This window comes from Rutilus rutilus, assembly GCF_951802725.1.
Source record: "Rutilus rutilus genome assembly, chromosome: 13".
Lineage (NCBI taxonomy): Eukaryota > Metazoa > Chordata > Actinopteri > Cypriniformes > Leuciscidae > Rutilus > Rutilus rutilus.
Window position 1 is genome coordinate 11639017 of NC_140218.1, and position 16422 is coordinate 11655438.

At 38.5% G+C, this 16422-nt stretch overlaps 2 protein-coding genes and 1 long non-coding RNA gene across 3 annotated transcripts in view; all 3 read right to left on the reverse strand.

Annotated features, from left to right (window-relative positions):
* Positions 1–1086: 1086 nt before the first annotated feature.
* LOC311302306 (CD48 antigen-like) lies at positions 1087–8229 on the reverse strand. Its single transcript, XM_084428086.1, has 5 exons — positions 4929–8229; positions 4314–4631; positions 4119–4172; positions 3468–3740; positions 1087–3356 (listed from the first exon to the last, which is right to left on the reverse strand). The coding sequence occupies exons 1-5, from the start codon at positions 5032–5034 to the stop codon at positions 3217–3219; spliced, it is 891 nt and encodes a 296-aa protein (XP_084284212.1). The 5' UTR covers positions 5035–8229; the 3' UTR covers positions 1087–3216.
* Positions 8230–9689: 1460 nt separating this feature from the next.
* LOC311301966 lies at positions 9690–11448 on the reverse strand. The gene is made up of 3 exons (XR_014629528.1): positions 11369–11448; positions 9978–10007; positions 9690–9817 (listed from the first exon to the last, which is right to left on the reverse strand). It is a non-coding gene; the product is annotated as an uncharacterized lncRNA (long non-coding RNA).
* Positions 11449–12359: 911 nt separating this feature from the next.
* Positions 12360–16422, reverse strand: part of mical1 (microtubule associated monooxygenase, calponin and LIM domain containing 1) — a 31691-nt gene continuing 27628 nt past the window's right edge. The window contains exons 22-24 of the mRNA XM_084427420.1: positions 15594–15684; positions 15138–15211; positions 12360–14096 (exon numbers count right to left, since the gene is read on the reverse strand). Coding sequence (XP_084283546.1) covers positions 13960–14096; positions 15138–15211; positions 15594–15684 — 302 coding nt within the window. The 3' untranslated portion in view covers positions 12360–13959. The remainder of the gene's footprint in view (positions 14097–15137; positions 15212–15593; positions 15685–16422) is intronic.

Consider the following 16422-nt stretch of genomic DNA (forward strand, 5'->3'; position numbering starts at 1 on the left):
TATCGGTATTGGTATCGATATCGGATGGAAAATTAAAATAAGTGATATCGCTACCATCAAACGCGCACTTCAGAATCTCGCCAGAAGTAGCAGGTCATCCGGGTACTTTTTGCCTACTGTTTTTCCAATACTGTATTCAGTCATACTAATACTATTACTTTATGTTTAAAACCTGCTCCAGTCATTGGAAACCGTCTGTAAGTGCGTTCAGTTCAGTCTTAGAACGTTTCAGCTAATCGTCAAGCCCCGGCATTATAGGTGAACCCTTTAACTGGGGTTTAATAATTATATAAAAGTAGTAGCCTATCTTTATTTTTATTTTTTTTACATTTATGAGGGCTGCATTCATAGGTTACAGAAATTCTCATCAGGAAAAACTCTTTCACAGCAATGTCAATACGAATTTATAAATCGAGGTATAACAGTGGAGTATAAGCCACACTTTCAAGTTTGTAGTTCGTTATTATCATTACATGTATGGTTTTAACTACTCAAACTAAGTATGGTAATTACAAGTCTTACAAATTACAAAATTACAGCATAAAATCATTTGTGTGCAGAAGCGGAGGAACAGACAAGTGAATTATGTAGTGTGAACTGGCAAGATTCCTCACGAAGAAAGCATGAGGAGTGAGTATTCACGTCTTTTACACCATAAACGTGTTTCATATAGTATCTGAATTCTGAGTGAAATATAATTGACTTGCATTCCAATGCATCTTCAGCGGGATATGTACATGATTCCCATACCATGCATGATAGCTGATAATGGTGTAAAGGTTTTTAGGAAGTTCATATACAGTAGGCTATGATTGTAATTTTTAGTTGAACATGTTAATACTGTGTATATCAAGAAGAAATTTACATAAAATACATTCTCTCTCTCATAATAAGGACATAATGATATTGTTTGCAATGCAATTTCTGTATTACAAAATAATTGATTGGGACCATTCAGTTGTAATATAATATGATCTTGAGTGCTTCTGTATTGTTAGAATAGTTTAATAATTGAAATATACAGTCAGTTCAAATACACACAAACATTTATGAAAATCGATAAGACATTGTTTTAATTGTTCTAGGTTGAATACAACTCTAACACTTGAGTTGCAAAGAAACTGAAGGAATGCAACATTGAAGTTCGAAAAGGATAGATTTGGTGGTTTCGCAGGAGAAACGGAAGGAGCTAACTCACTTTAACAAATGTGAACAAAACTGTTTTTTGTTTACATTTTTCATGTTTACCTTGAAGGATTAAGATATATGAAGGTCATTACGAGAAAAGTTTTATTTCTTTCCTGGTTTAATTTTAAATCAGCTTTTGCACTTTATTTATTTTTTATTCTGTATTTTCGCTGCTTCCCTAAATAAACATATACAGCCTAATTATGGGCCTTCTTGTGTATTAGTTTTCTTTTCAGAACAAGTGCCTCAAACTGAATATGTTTGATGTCACTAACCTCAAAACTTTGGCAAATCCAGTGATTATGTCATCCTGAAAAGCACTCACTGCCAGTTCGGTTTAGACATCGGATTTGGTTTAGTTTGCGTTCTGGCATTCTGATGATCCAGATGTCGGTTTCACAGACAAGAATTAAGCCTAGTCCCAGACTAAAATGCATGTTTGTGCTGTCTTAAATGAAAGTAAGTTGCACTGAAAATATCAGTGCCATTGTTTTTATGAAGATGCAGACAAGTAATGTTTTTTTCTAAGGCACGTTTAAAAAAAAAAGTTACTTAAATTAACTAAGGCCAGCTCCTGGCTTAATCTAAGCCCTGTCTGTGAATCTGGGCTCTTGTGTTCTGTGAATGTGCACTTTCTCATGGAAGTTTCTTACAATCAGCCAATCAGATTAGATCTTAACAGTTGGAGAGCGGGCCATGGGCAGTCATTAGGAGCGCCAACTGAGGCTGCATTTTACTCCACTTTTAGACATACACTCATGAACTTCCCTAAGCAGTTCGCTCGGGGGAATCCTTACTGCTCTTTTGAAGTGTGTTCAACTTCGTCAAGTTGGAGAGGGAAGTTTATTTAGACAGACCCTCAACCCCTTAATTTTGACAAAGGGAGCGAGTCTGCGATTGTGACGTCACAGCAGCAACTTGCTACCCTGGAAATCCAGAGTTCTCGCGAGAGCACAAGTTGATTTTGCTCAGCGAGTTTACTCTGGCGTCGAGTAATGATGCTCATTAAATATGCCCTTGTATCCGAGCTGCACCAATCACATCGGGTTATCTGATATAGGCGGGCCAGAGGCGAGCTTAACAGATGACGACAGCGCTGTGACGTCAAAGTCATTAGTAAACATTGCAAGATGGCTATGGATGAACACCGGTTGTTTGAAACGGCTTTGGCCGCTGCAATGAACGAGTTAGACTTGGCTTTTTATCTAAAAGAGGAACAGAAGACGCCGCTCAAATCGTTCCTTTGCAAGAAGGGCGTTTTTGCTGTTTTGCCGACCGGATACGGCAAGAGTATAATCTACCAGTTAGCTCCACTGGTAGCTAAGCATATGGGGCTTGTTGTGATTGGTCGCAGTGTTATCCAATTGCGTGCAGTGAGATTTTCAAATGCACGCTTGGTGCCGCCCCTCGAGCTGGCCGATTTTCATTAGTCGATGCCAGACCATTAATCTTTCAGATTTAGGTCTGGATTTCCAGGCTTGCAACTTGCAGAGCTCAGACTTAATTTACCTGCATTTATTTTAAGTGATCAGGGGCTTATGTTCCATGTTCAATGATCCATTTAAACATATTTCAAGGGTTTCGACAGTAGTGGGAATTCGTGCAACCTAAGCAGTGACGTATCCAAGTGAACGAGACAGAGGGACGTTAGCAAGGGAAGGGCATAAATGCAGCCTGAGACACAATTGAGTGTCTGCTAGGCCCTTAGATGGCAACATCTTTACACACAAAGTGGTTTCATAAAGCTCATACCTCAGAAAACATGCCACTAGACCACTTCCTGTTCCACTGAATGTGGATCATCAACAACACTTCCTTTTTTATTGAAAACTCAGAAGATGCGTTCTAGAACATCTGAGCTCTCTGAATGTGGGTTGTCAGAAAGGCAGAACAAAAGAATCAAATTTTTCTTAAAATATTACATAGTTTATTACAAAGTATAAATAGTTTGGCGTTTTTGAAAACCATCTGAATTTTTGTAATTTCGCTTGGCGCTGTCTAACCTTAGAAACTATCATGGCAGTATCTTTAGCACACAGATGGAGCTCTTCCCCGAGCTGAGCGGAACATCACATGCTCAACCAGAAAGAAAACAGTGCCAATTCCCACCAAACCAGACAGAACCAGTCGGATCAGAACCTCAGTGGGACCACAATGCTCCGGACAATCTGATAAAGAAGAAAGTGACAGGCGTGAAGTCAACAACTGGCATCATCTATTAAGAGACATGTAAGCTGCACAGAGATCATTGAGGCAGGAAGAGACGTGACATTTTGCACCTTCATGTTGTGGGCAGATCTTTTTCATGTTAAGATGAACGGTTTTATTGCTCACTGGATTGGCGGCGGTGCAGCTGTAGGTCTCTGGATCATTATAATGGATCTCTAATGGTAAACTCAGGTTAATGCTGAGATCAGGATTGCTGGTCTGGTTCACCATTTCACCCCCTTTATACCAGGAAATGGACACTTCTCGTTCATTTTTTACAGAACAAAGGACAGAACAGAGTTCTTGGTTTGGGTCTTCCATCACCTGTGATTGCATCAATGCACCTGGTAATACATCAGGTCATAAGGTTACTCTTGAACATTTTAAAGTTAAGACAGTTTTTAAGCATTTTTGACTCGTTTTTAAAATCAAACTGTTGCTTCATGAGCCCATGCAGCTGCCAATCAGAGCGGCACTTTTTTGCCGTCTTGTGCGACACAGATGTACAAACGTTAAGTTATCAATCACTGGGTTGCAATGTATTCTTTAATTGCTTGTACTGAAGCTGTAAAGGTGATGCGTACAAATATCTTGCCAGTTAGAAAAAATATGTACGGAAATTGTGATGCACACTTATTATCACTGAATAGGGGAATGAGCTTCTGATGTTACTGTCGCTACTAATCTTGTAAGTCACTACTGGGTAAGAGAAAAAGACTTACCTTGTGCTTGGTTTATACTCATCAGTGAGCCAATCCTGATGGCAGGAACAGAAACTGGTTCCCCACACACACACACACACACAGAGAGAGAGAGAGAGAGAGAGAGAGAGAGAGAGAAATCATTATAAAATAATTATCAAAAAATAATTGTATTGGCTACAACTTATCATGCAAACTTATTTATGCAAATCTTACAATAAACATCAACTTTGAACATCTTCCAGGACATTAATTCAGTCATGGTGACTTCATAAGATCCAGATTCACTGGTGCTGATGTTCCAGATAGTCAGTGATCCAGTTTCTCTGTCCAGCTGCAGTCTGTTGATGAGTCTCGGTTCATAATGAGTGAAAACTGCTCCCTGAAACAGCTGTGCTATACGGGTAGTTTGGTTGCCACTTTCAAACAGCCACATTACTTCAGCATCTCTCGGTAGATGAGTAGCTCCTGTTTGCAGAGTGACTTTTCCATTTATCACAATCTTTAGCTCATCCCACTTGCCATTCACTAGATCTAAAACAAAAATGAGTTGCATAAAAAGCTAGAAAAAACAAAACACACAGACATCAACGACAATTAGACAAGAGCTGGTACAATCTGGTTATCAACCATATAGTATTCAGGTTTAAATAACTATTAAGTTATCATACAACTATAAAGTATGTTAGACATTTAAAGGGGAATTTAGTTTGCATGACAGAACCAGGGTTTCAGATTGACAGCATGCAGACTAACCAATGACCACAACCACTTAAACAATAGTCTGCTTGAAAACAAACAGAAAACAATGTCAGATTTTAAATAGCTTACCTTTCATGCAGATGAAAAACACAGTGTAAGCCCACAGGCTGCTGGAGAATGTTTTAAGAGGGATCATATCAGATATTATAGTAAGTTTGCGTGTTCTCTCCGTCATGCACCTGGAGCTCAACTCAGGGTGAGCATTTAGTGAAGATCGTCTGTGCCTCAATTACTTTTATCAGGAAATGACACTGACCATGAAATCAGGTATACAAGATGGCACTAGATGGCATCAAAAGAGTCTTTAAATAAAAACGAATAATTAATAAATCACAATCACTGTTCTTCATAGCCTCAGGACAGGGGTAGGTTGAGTCGTCTGAAGGGACAAATTTAACCATCTGAAACCGTTCAAAATTGTTCAAAATTCCATTATGTGTGATGCTAATTGGGGATTATCCATGATGGGTTGTCATATATCTATATATTATTATACATGTCCATCTCTGCATAGTCTGGGCCATAAATGCCATGTGACTAATCACTCTAGCCTATATTAGAACTCCTTACATGAGACAGAGAAAACCAAAAACTCAAACTTTAAGCAGTTAAGCTTTTCACTTTTAATAAAACAATTCTGTAACACTTACAATATTTTTTTTTCTTCATTTGCTTCGATTAGTTAGCTTCTCTATTAAACACGAACGGACAATTAACTACTTCTGCAGCATGTGTTAATCTTGGTTAATGGTGCAGTGAGCGATTTCTGAGAAACAATTCGAAATCGACATCCAAACAAACACACGCCTCCCTTTCTTGCTCCGCCCCCAAAATGCACAAACATGCAATGCAAGAGTGAATATCTATTTGTCATATCTGAAGCGAAGCAAAATAATGAAGTGAAGAGAACAAATGAACGACAAGGAAGAACAAAAAATGAACATACAGTCCACAAGAGTAAATATAAGCAAAAGTCGGTTGTTAGTCGCCAGCAGCACAGCAGCTACAGACAAACAATGACACTCACAAACGTCCTGTTACTAGAGCTAACATTACAACAACAACACATCTTGGTACTAGCAAAACCAATGTTGCTCGCGTATGGAGCAAAAACAATGCAACCTCTGCGTCCATTTTCAGGGATGCGTTCAGCCCCGACAAAACGTTGCACAACGTTTTTTAAACAGAAACGGTGATGCGTTGAACACACTGTTCTGATGACACAAGAGTTGCAACTATGGCAGCTGAGAAGGCCATTCTTTGTGTTCTTTGTGAAGAATTTTCGGAGCCTGATGAAGTCGGTATAAATATGTGTTTAATACTGCAAAATATGCCCGATGTTACAGTTACTGCACTTGCCGCCCAGAACAAAAGAGAACATCCCAATCGAGTGAAGGGATTTGTGGAAACTGAAATGGAAGCACACAGCTAACCTAATTCAGACTAAAACACATCTATTTAGCCACACATACTGACTTTATTTGTAGTCCATACTGTTTTAATACCCTGTATTTTCTTTCTCATTTTTAGAAAAAGCACTTAATTACCATTGTTTATTTCTATACCAAATGTCATACACTTGCAATGAAGCTAAAAATATAAACTACATCATTATGTTGATATCCTATATTTTTTACAATAAAACTTACGACAAACATGTCTTCTAATATCCTCAGTTGTTGCGTATACCTAGCTGCATCGAACACATTTGTAAATTACTTTCCTTGAACCTATTGTGCAAGTTCACTTTAATACCGCGTGCTTTTTATACATGTTGCTGCTGATTGGACTGCAGTTCTGACACACCCACCAAACAAGAGAAAACGTATCTCAAACCCCGTTGCACACCGGTGCACGCCGTTTCCAGGAAACATGACGTTCAACCCGGAAACCGTAGCAAAACGTTGCGCACCGTTTTGAACTTGAACGTACCCCTGGTCTTCCCGCTCAGGTCTCTCCAGAGCTGGCCCCCTAATGCTGATTGGCCCACTCTCTCTCCTCCCACATCATGAGTGGACATGCCCCCTACTGCTGATTGGCCCTCTCTCTCCTCCCACATCATGAGTGGACATGCCCCCTACTGCTGATTGGCCCTCTCTCTCCTCCCACATGAGTGGCAATGCCCCCTACTGCTGATTGGCCCACTCTCTCTCCTCCCACATCATGAGTGGAAATGCCCCCTACTGCTGATTGGCCCACTCTCTCTCCTTCCACATCCTACTGCTGATTGGCCCACTCTCTCTCCTTCCACATCATGAGTGGACATGCCCCCTACTGCTGATTGGCCCTCTCTCTCTTCCCACATGAGTGGCAATGCCCCCTACTGCTGATTGGCCCACTCTCTCTCCTCCCACACCATGAGTGGCAACGCCCCCTACTGCTTATTGGCCCTCTTTCTCCTCCCACATCATGAGTGGAAATGCCCCCTACTGCTGATTGGCCCACTCTCTCTCCTTCCACATCATGAGTGGACATGCCCCCTACTGCTGATTGGCCCTCTCTCTCTTCCCACATGAGTGGCAATGCCCCCTACTGCTGATTGGCCCACTCTCTCTCCTCCCACACCATGAGTGGCAACGCCCCCTACTGCTTATTGGCCCTCTTTCTCCTCCCACATCATGAGTGGAAATGCCCCCTACTGCTGATTGGCCCACTCTCTCTCCTTCCACATCATGAGTGGACATGCCCCCTACTGCTGATTGGCCCTCTCTCTCTTCCCACATGAGTGGCAATGCCCCCTACTGCTGATTGGCCCACTCTCTCTCCTCCCACACCATGAGTGGCAACGCCCCCTACTGCTTATTGGCCCTCTTTCTCCTCCCACATCATGAGTGGAAATGCCCCCTACTGCTGATTGGCCTACTCTCTCTCCTCCCACACCATGAGTGGCAACACCCCCTACTGCTTATTGGCCCTCTTTCTCCTCCCACATCATGAGTGGAAATGCCCACTACTGCTGATTGGCCCACTCTCTCCTTCCACATCATGAGTGGAAACACCCCTTCTGCTGATTGGCCCACTCTCTCCACCCACATCATGAGTGGAAACGCCCCCTACTGCTGATTGGCCCACTCTCTCTCCTCCCCCATCATGAGTGGACACGCCCCCTACTGCTGATTGGCTGCAAGTGTGTTGTGCAGCTCGGTCCGATCCACTTTCAACAGCTTCTCTCAGAAATCACTTACTGCAACTTTAATGTTAAAGCTGCAGTCCGTAACTTTTGGCGCTCACTAAACAGAACTGCATGCGTCTTGCGGAAGAAGAAGAACATTGAAGCCGGAGCTACTTTCTCTGTTTATGTCTATGACGACATAACGCAGGTACTGGGCTACTCCGCAGTGGTACAACCCAAACCAGTCTAAAATAGTCTGAATATAAACATTACTCATTATAGGTGTACCATTGTGACTCAGGATAAGACAAAAACACGGTTTGGAAAATAGATTCATGATATACTCGCTTATTATATACATTTAGTACATTTTGAACAAAAAATGTTACGGACTGCAGCTTTAATTTCAACATTTATTAATACATAAAAAAAAAAGAAGTTATTATTAATTAATGCACTGTGAACTAACATTAAAAAGGAATTGTATTTTTATTATCAGATTAATACGATTAATAAATGCTGTAAAATTATGTATTGTTCATTATTATTTCATGTTAATGAATGGGACCTAAAGTGTTACAATCAATCCTCTGACACTTTTTTTCTATGGTAAAATGTAATATCCTTAAAGCAAGTTTACACAACTCTAAATCAAAGCTGATTATTGCAGACAAACCTCTACTGTGCTTCGGCTGGACAGTAAAAAGCAGCTCTAATCTAAAGCCAGTGATAATCTGACAGTGATGTCACTGGAAAGCGTTCATGACCAATGATGTCTTATGTAACTCAGATTGTGTTTGGTGAAATGAAAGGTGTCAGAGAGTAATAGAGGAAGAGAGAAAGTAACAGGACACATGACAGTGATGATGATAAAGACAGTGATGATGGGAGAGAAAAAGAATAAAATCTTGGTAAAAAGATCTGTCATCTGTCATATATTGTTCCAAACCAGTATGACTTTCTTTCTTGTGTGGAAAACAAAAGAAGATATTAGCCAGGATTTATGTTCTTTTCCATAGAACAAAAGCTTACCAGAAAAGGAGATAATAATAGTTGTCCATCCGACTTTAACTATATTTGCAGGTCATATGATGGCTTATTTTGTGATTAATGCATTCTAAATGTCTAATAAATGTGTATAATTGTAATACATTATCATCTGGTTTCACTGACATCCATCTCTTTTTTTTTCTCTCATTGTATTTGCATTATCACCATCAATTATAATAGTTATTGGGCTAGCAAAAATATAGCTATAGCAACAGAAATATGCTAAAAACAAATATGAACTATTGAGGGAGAAGAAAAAACCCTCATTGTTAAAGCTTGTGTACAAATGGACAATTTTATAAACAATTTTCTCTCTCTCTGTCCCTCTCAAATCAAATTGATTCTCTAGAGGAGGAACGGCAAATGTAATTTAAAAAGTATCAGTGATTAAAAAGGCCATGATTGAGGAACAGGCACATACTCATCAAATCAAATGAGCATCTGTTGTGCTTCAGTAGAGCTCTTGATGGAGGAGCGCACAGATGGCTCTGCACTGATGTATGATGGCATTTCATTACAGGTTTCTGCATCTGCCGAGAAGAAGCGTGCATCTGACCTAGGCATAAGTCAGTATGTTTACAACACCCACATCACCCTCTATGACCCATCCATGTGGAACTCGTCAAATTGATCCTAAGCAAATTGAGGAGTTTGGATTAACCTGCAGTGTGTGCAGCTCTGGGACCAGTGTCCTGATCCAGTTACCATCAAATATCTGAAGTCAACTGATCCTAGATCTGCTGCAAAGGTGGATGGTCTTTCGGTGAGAATGCCATTTTTAGGTCCTGAAAGTGTCCTGCATGCAAGAAGATATCTTAAATTTATTGCAATTAGAGAGTCCGACTTGTAACCTGAACTTGTGACCACACACACACACACACACACACACACACACACACACACACACACACACACACACACACACACACACTTCAATTATATCATCATTTGCTAACCTTCATGTTATTCCAGTGACTATCTTTCATCTGTGGAACACAAAATAATTTGAAGAAACTATTTTCCATACCATAAAACTGGCATTCAAAAAATGACATTAAACGGATACTCCACTTTTTTTGGAAATAGGCTCATTTTACAACTCCCCCAGAGTTAAACAGTTGAGTTTTACCGTTTTCGAATCCATTCAGCCGATCTCCGGGTCTGGGGGTCCCCCTTTTTTATCATAGCTTAGCATAATGAATTGAACCGGACAAGACCATTAGCATCTCTCTAAAAAAAAATGAACAAAGAGTTTCGATATTTTTCCTATTTAAAACTTGACTCTTCTGTAGTTACATCGTGTACTAATACCGACAGAAAATGAAAAGTTGCGATTTTCTAGGCTGATATGGCTAGGAACTATACTCTCATTCCTATAGTATAGTTAACTATACTCTCATTCAGTACCATGGGTGAAGCAGGCGTAATGATATGACGCAGCACCTGATAATAGTCCCCAGCTCAGTAGCCTATTATCAGGTGGCATGTTCTGCATCATATCATTACGCCTGCTTCACCCATGGTACTGAATGAGAGTATAGTTAACTATACTATAGGAATGAGAGTATAGTTCCTAGCCATATCAGCCTAGAAAATCGCAACTTTACATTTTCCGTCGGTCTTAGTACACGATGTAACTACAGAAGAGTCAAGTTTTAAATAGGAAAAATATCGAAACTCTTTGTTCATTTTTTTGAGAGAGATGCTAATGGTCCTGTCCGGTTCAATTCATTATGCTAAGCTATGCTAAAAATGGGACCCCCAGACCCGGAGATCGGCTGAATGGATTCGAAAACGGTAAAACTCAACTATTTAACTCTGGGGGAGTTGTAAAATGAGCCAATTTCCAAAAAAAGTGGAGTATCCCTTTAAAGCACCATAAGCATAATCCATACAACTCAAGCACTATATTCCACATATTCTGAGTCTTTATTTTTTATCTTAATGTGAGAAATAAAACGATTTTTTGCGTTGTTTATAAATGAGTACAAATAATTAATAAATACACAAATAATACATACATATAAATAATATATTGATAAAATATAAATAAATTAAAATATAACATAGTAAATAATATAAATAAATAAATGATAAAATAATACACAACATTAATTATACAAAATAAATAAATAGGCCTAGTTAAAATAGAATTAAATATATGATAAAATAATACACAGAACATTAATTATACAAAATAAATAAATAGGCCAAGTTAAATATTTACTGTAGAAAAAGGGAATATTGTGATTAACACGTATACTGACATAATACTATATAATACAATATATTGTGTACTCAGTACTCACATCAGTAATCTAGAATAGATATTAAACCTAAATCAAACCTTGTCATGATCCTTGTGCATCCTGTTGCTCGTAAAACTGACGAAGGAGGCCCTCTAGTGGTGATGGTGGACCTTTAAAAAAGACGCAACACAATGCCAAACAAAGTTCAGAGCAAAAAAGCAATGAGAGAAAATGTCATTTTATGTGACAGGAATGCGGTTACTCCATTTCTGCAAAGATTTCATAACAGACAAAGGATATGTGGAGAACAGCATACTACCATCCTACCCTAACTATTTCTGCAGTATAGTATAGTATAGTGTAAGTATGTCAAGGTCATGTTTCAAACATGATAAATGTAAGTACATACTGTTTCACATACATTTTAAAATACCTGTGGAATAACACGTCCGTGCCAAAGCAGCCATGACGTCAATGCTCAAAATCATGAAGAAATCAAGGCCGTTTTCACAGCACTGAAACCCAACCGAGAGGAAAAACATAAAAGTGCTAGATATTTTATTAGCATATTAAGTGAATTACTGTCCCCATAGAAAAGAAACCACTGCTGTGTATGTGAACATGTTTAAAGAAAAGAAATACAGGGAACAAAAGCAAACAGCAAGAATTACACCACTGTTCCCAACACACTACCACAAATTTCCTCTCTGACAAGAATTAATGGCACTAATTATTCTCAGAGCCTCAAAAATGAAAACCAATTTATCAAACACATAAATGTTCCAAGTAATAATTCTCCGTGGGAATTTCATACAGCAAAGAAACAAACATTTCACTCAACTTCCTTTGTGCCTCCCTAAAATTAGTTCATGAACGAGTGAGATATACCGTGTAAACACTTCGCAAATATACATAAGTAGAAATATATAAATGGAAACCGGGCCAGGCAGATGTTCCCCTGAGAGTCAAAACAATGATCATGCAGAAAATATCAAATCAATGAATAATTATAATAATAATAATAATGTGTGAAGAGAAATACAATCACTTACAAGAAAAACAAAACAATACACTGCACAAAAGCCCATTGTGATACTGAATCTCTTAATGTTGCAAAGCCATAATATATTCATAATAATACAATGCAAGTGCTGTTTAAGACATGATATTGGCATCAGGTTCTGCCAAATACAACAGCATTAATGTGTAAATACCTTTTATATAATCTCTTGATATTTAGAACATACATGACCTTGATAGACTTTTATAAAAGTGCGAGATGCAATATAATTGCACATGTGTGCGCATACATCTGACCCAGCAAATTCTATAGTCCGCGTATTTGAGTTTGTACCGTGAGCGCCGTTGGTCTCGGGGAAAGACCGTGTCCGGGCTGTGAAGTCTGGGACGGATGTGCAGTTTCACAACATTTGGCACAGTCTTCAGAGTTTATATATCTGTTAGAAAGCACATTTATTTTGGAGCGAGACCATAGTGACTGTGTGCACAGATGTGTTTAACTCTTTGGTTTTCAAGAGCAGAGTTTTTGCACAAAGTGGTGCAATGTCGAGTCATTGGGTTTCTTTAAAATATGCAATATCAGTGAATCAATAGAGACAGTTCACACAAAAGTAAATATTCTGGCATCATTTATTCACCCTCATGTCTTTTCTTTTTTTCGTCGAGCACACAAGAGATGCGGGTGCGGGATGTTCACGCAGCTGTAAAGGCCTAAAAAAAATGACGTAAAGCACCATACTGTTGTCTAAATGAGTCGCTTTGTGTGGAAACATACTGAAATGAAAGTCGTTGTTTACTGAAAATCTTCCTCTCCACTGTAACGCTCAAATCTCATACGTGCAATCTGAAGATATGCATATTCAAATTTTAAGCACTGAAAAACTGGTTACGAGGCACATGAGAAGCATTAATGTTTGGCAACAATGACATTCAACATTCAAAATCTGAAAGCTGAAATTTAACGACTGTCTTTCTCTTAAAAGCGTAATAAAACTGGATTTAAAGGGATAGCTCACCTAAAAATCATCTGTCATCATTTACTCCCTCATGTCGTTCCAAACACGTAAGACTTTCGTTCATCCTTGAAACACAAACGAAGCTCGTCGAAATCGGAGAGCTTTCTGTCCCTCCATTGACAGCTACATGACTACCACTTTGACGCTTCAAAAAGTTCATAAAATGATCGTGAAACTAATCCATATGAATTAAACGGTCGAGTCCAAATTTCTCAAAAGAGACATGAATTCATATGGATTAGTTTTACGATCTCTTTATGAACTTTTCGACTAGCTCAGAGTGGTAGTTGCGTAGCTGTCAATGGAGGGACAGAAAGCTCTCAGATTTCTTCAAAAAGATCTTCATTTGTGTTCAGAAGATGAACGAAAGTCTTACGGGTTTGGAACTAATTAATGGTGAGTAATGAATGACAGAATTTTCATTTTTGGGTGAACTTTCCCTTTAAGTACCATTTAATTTCATTGTATGGAAAATAGAAGATTGTGCAAAATGTTCCCTTTTGTTTTCCACTGAAGGCAGAAAGTCATAGAAGGTTTTAAAAACAGCATGAGGATGAGTAAATGATGAACTTAATGGTGAACTACTCCCTTAGGGTGTTGTGGCATGTGTTTTGTGGTGTTTTAGTCCCAGATCACCTGGGCCGCCTACAGAACTACAGTTCGTCATTGACTTCCTTCAACCTCTTCTCCTCCAGGAAGGCCACCAGTGAATCCCTCATGTCCACCACGTCCAGCATCTCCTGCAGGATCCGGTCCTCCTGTGCTCGCTGCTCAGGGGTCTTCTCAGTTTCTACACGCACAACAACATAGCAAACATCTTAATGCATGTGTGCATACGTTTACATAAATAAAAACAAATCAAGGCCCGTTCACACCAAGAACGATAACTATAACTATATTAGTGACCGCACCAGCGGACAATATCGTTCTGATTAATCTAAGCGCACGCTGCAGTTTTGTCGTCTGCCGCTTTAAATGCCAGATGGATTCTGATTGGCTGTTAATGTTTTTATCGTTCATCAGCTGGGAAAAAAAACGATATTGTTCCTCTGTGCCATTAGCGTTAAAGTTGAGGTGTGGAGTCTGCTATTCTTTTATTTTTAGAACGATTTTTAGAACTATATCTTTATCGTTATAGTTATCGTCCTTGGTGTGAATAGACCTTTAGAATTATTATTTTTTTATCAAATTAATACTAACTTAGAAATGTTAGTATTTCAATAATAATAATCTTAATTCAAATTATTTAAATATTTAGAAATATTATAATAATTAAAATATTTAATATTGCATAATTTAATACAATAAACTCTATTAAAAAATATTTTTAATACATTAAGCTTTTATGACTTAAAAATAATTGACAGATGGACTATTTGTAATTCATTCCACAGGACTATTAAAGTGACTATTATATAAAGAGAATATAATGACAAGTAACACTGTATTTCAATATGAACAATAATTTAATTCTAATTTATTATTAAATTATTTAAATTAATTAGAATTTTTTTATATTAAATACAATTAAACTTTTTTTTGTCTTGCATTTGCTCTGCATTGGAACATGTGCACTAACAGCAAGATTATAATAATAATATATATATTTTTTTTATTATTACACATGAAGCTTTTATGACTTCATATTAACTGACTTGAAATTAAATCCAAATTCATTTGTCAGAAGAACACATGACTATTTAAATGAATATTACATAAAGAGAATATAATGATTATATAATTACATGTACAGAACATGGTATATTAGCGACCATTTACAAACTGAAATAGAATCAAACTAGTTTGAACAGAATTATCTTTAATTTCCCACCATCCATTTCCATGTATCGCCGTAGCTCCATCTCTAACATGCTCTGTTTGTCTTCCAGCTCCAGCTGTCGAGACCTTTGAAACACAAAACCAGAATCACACAAATATACGATGCTGCTGTTAGCACAGCCTGTAATTTAGCTTCTTACACAGAGCCAATCCATGATAAATACATGCAAAGCGGTGGGTTAAATAAATGAGGCCACTCTGAGCATTCATCTTAAGCATTAGTGCTCAAAGACATGCAGAAGAGAGGTTTCCAAGGGCAACGAGACTGAGCTGGCTTTCAGTGAGGTTTTCCTTTACACATGCAAAAATAAATGATGCACTTTGAGCAATAACTGCTATTGAGCTCCTTAAATGTGCATTGTATTAATGCTGATGTTACCACTTGGTTAAACAACCAATATGTTTATTAATTGTGCCTATTTTTGAGGGTAACAGTGATCAGACTTACGCCACCATGAGATCAGACTCCTCTGAGAGTAGATTGTTCTTCTCCTGGACCAGATCAATCCACTGGTCAATCGTTTCAGGGTCACCTGACACTAAAACACATTAGTCACATTATGTCACCCATTTGCTTCTCTTAATCAGCTTACAGTGCATCCTGTGATGCTTTTAAAACAGTATTGAAGGAGTTGTATGCAGGGCACAAAAAGTTCAAAGTAATATAATTGAAAGAAATGTATATACTAGGACTGGGGGAATTAAGGCGTTAATCTTCGCGATTAATTTGAGATGTTTAACGCATAAAAAAAAAAAATAACGCAATTGACGCAGCACCTTTTTTTGCCTCGTTTTAATGACTTCCTGTTGCGGCTGCTATTGAAAAGGCCGAAAATATGCCGATCAGGTTTCATTCTCGGGCAGTTTGTTTAGTAACTTCACGAGCGGGTCTTTTCCGCTCCGTGTGTGCGCCGCGCTCTCCGTTCCGTGTGTGTGTGTGTGTGTGTTGGCGCGCTGCGCTCTCTGCTCAATGTTCCGCTCCGTGTTTGCGCTGCGCGTTCTGCTCTGTCGTTAACGGCCCAAACGCTCCAATCATGTGCCGATCACGCACTGGAAAAGCAAAGTCCGCTCAAATAACGTGAAATTTCTCAGTAGTAGACTTCTGTTTGCTGAGCTGGTATAGCCATGCTGGGCAACAATGGTAAAATGACCTGCTCTGATCACATGCTCTGGTAATAATAGCTTTGTATGACTATACTTTATTTTGATAATTAGTCAAAAAATAAATCTGTTAAGTCTGAGTATGTTGCATAGAACTTAATGAAGAATAATATATT

Coding starts and splice junctions, on each gene's coding strand:
- LOC311302306 (XM_084428086.1), bottom strand. CDS start 5,034: ATGACGGAGAGAACACGCAAACTTACTATAATATCTGATATGATCCCT. Junction 4,173..4,313: donor GTTCAAAGTTGATGTTTATT/GTAAGATTTGCA, acceptor GTGGGGAACCAG/TTTCTGTTCCTGCCATCAGG. Junction 3,741..4,118: donor GAGTATAAACCAAGCACAAG/GTAAGTCTTTTT, acceptor ATGTATTACCAG/GTGCATTGATGCAATCACAG.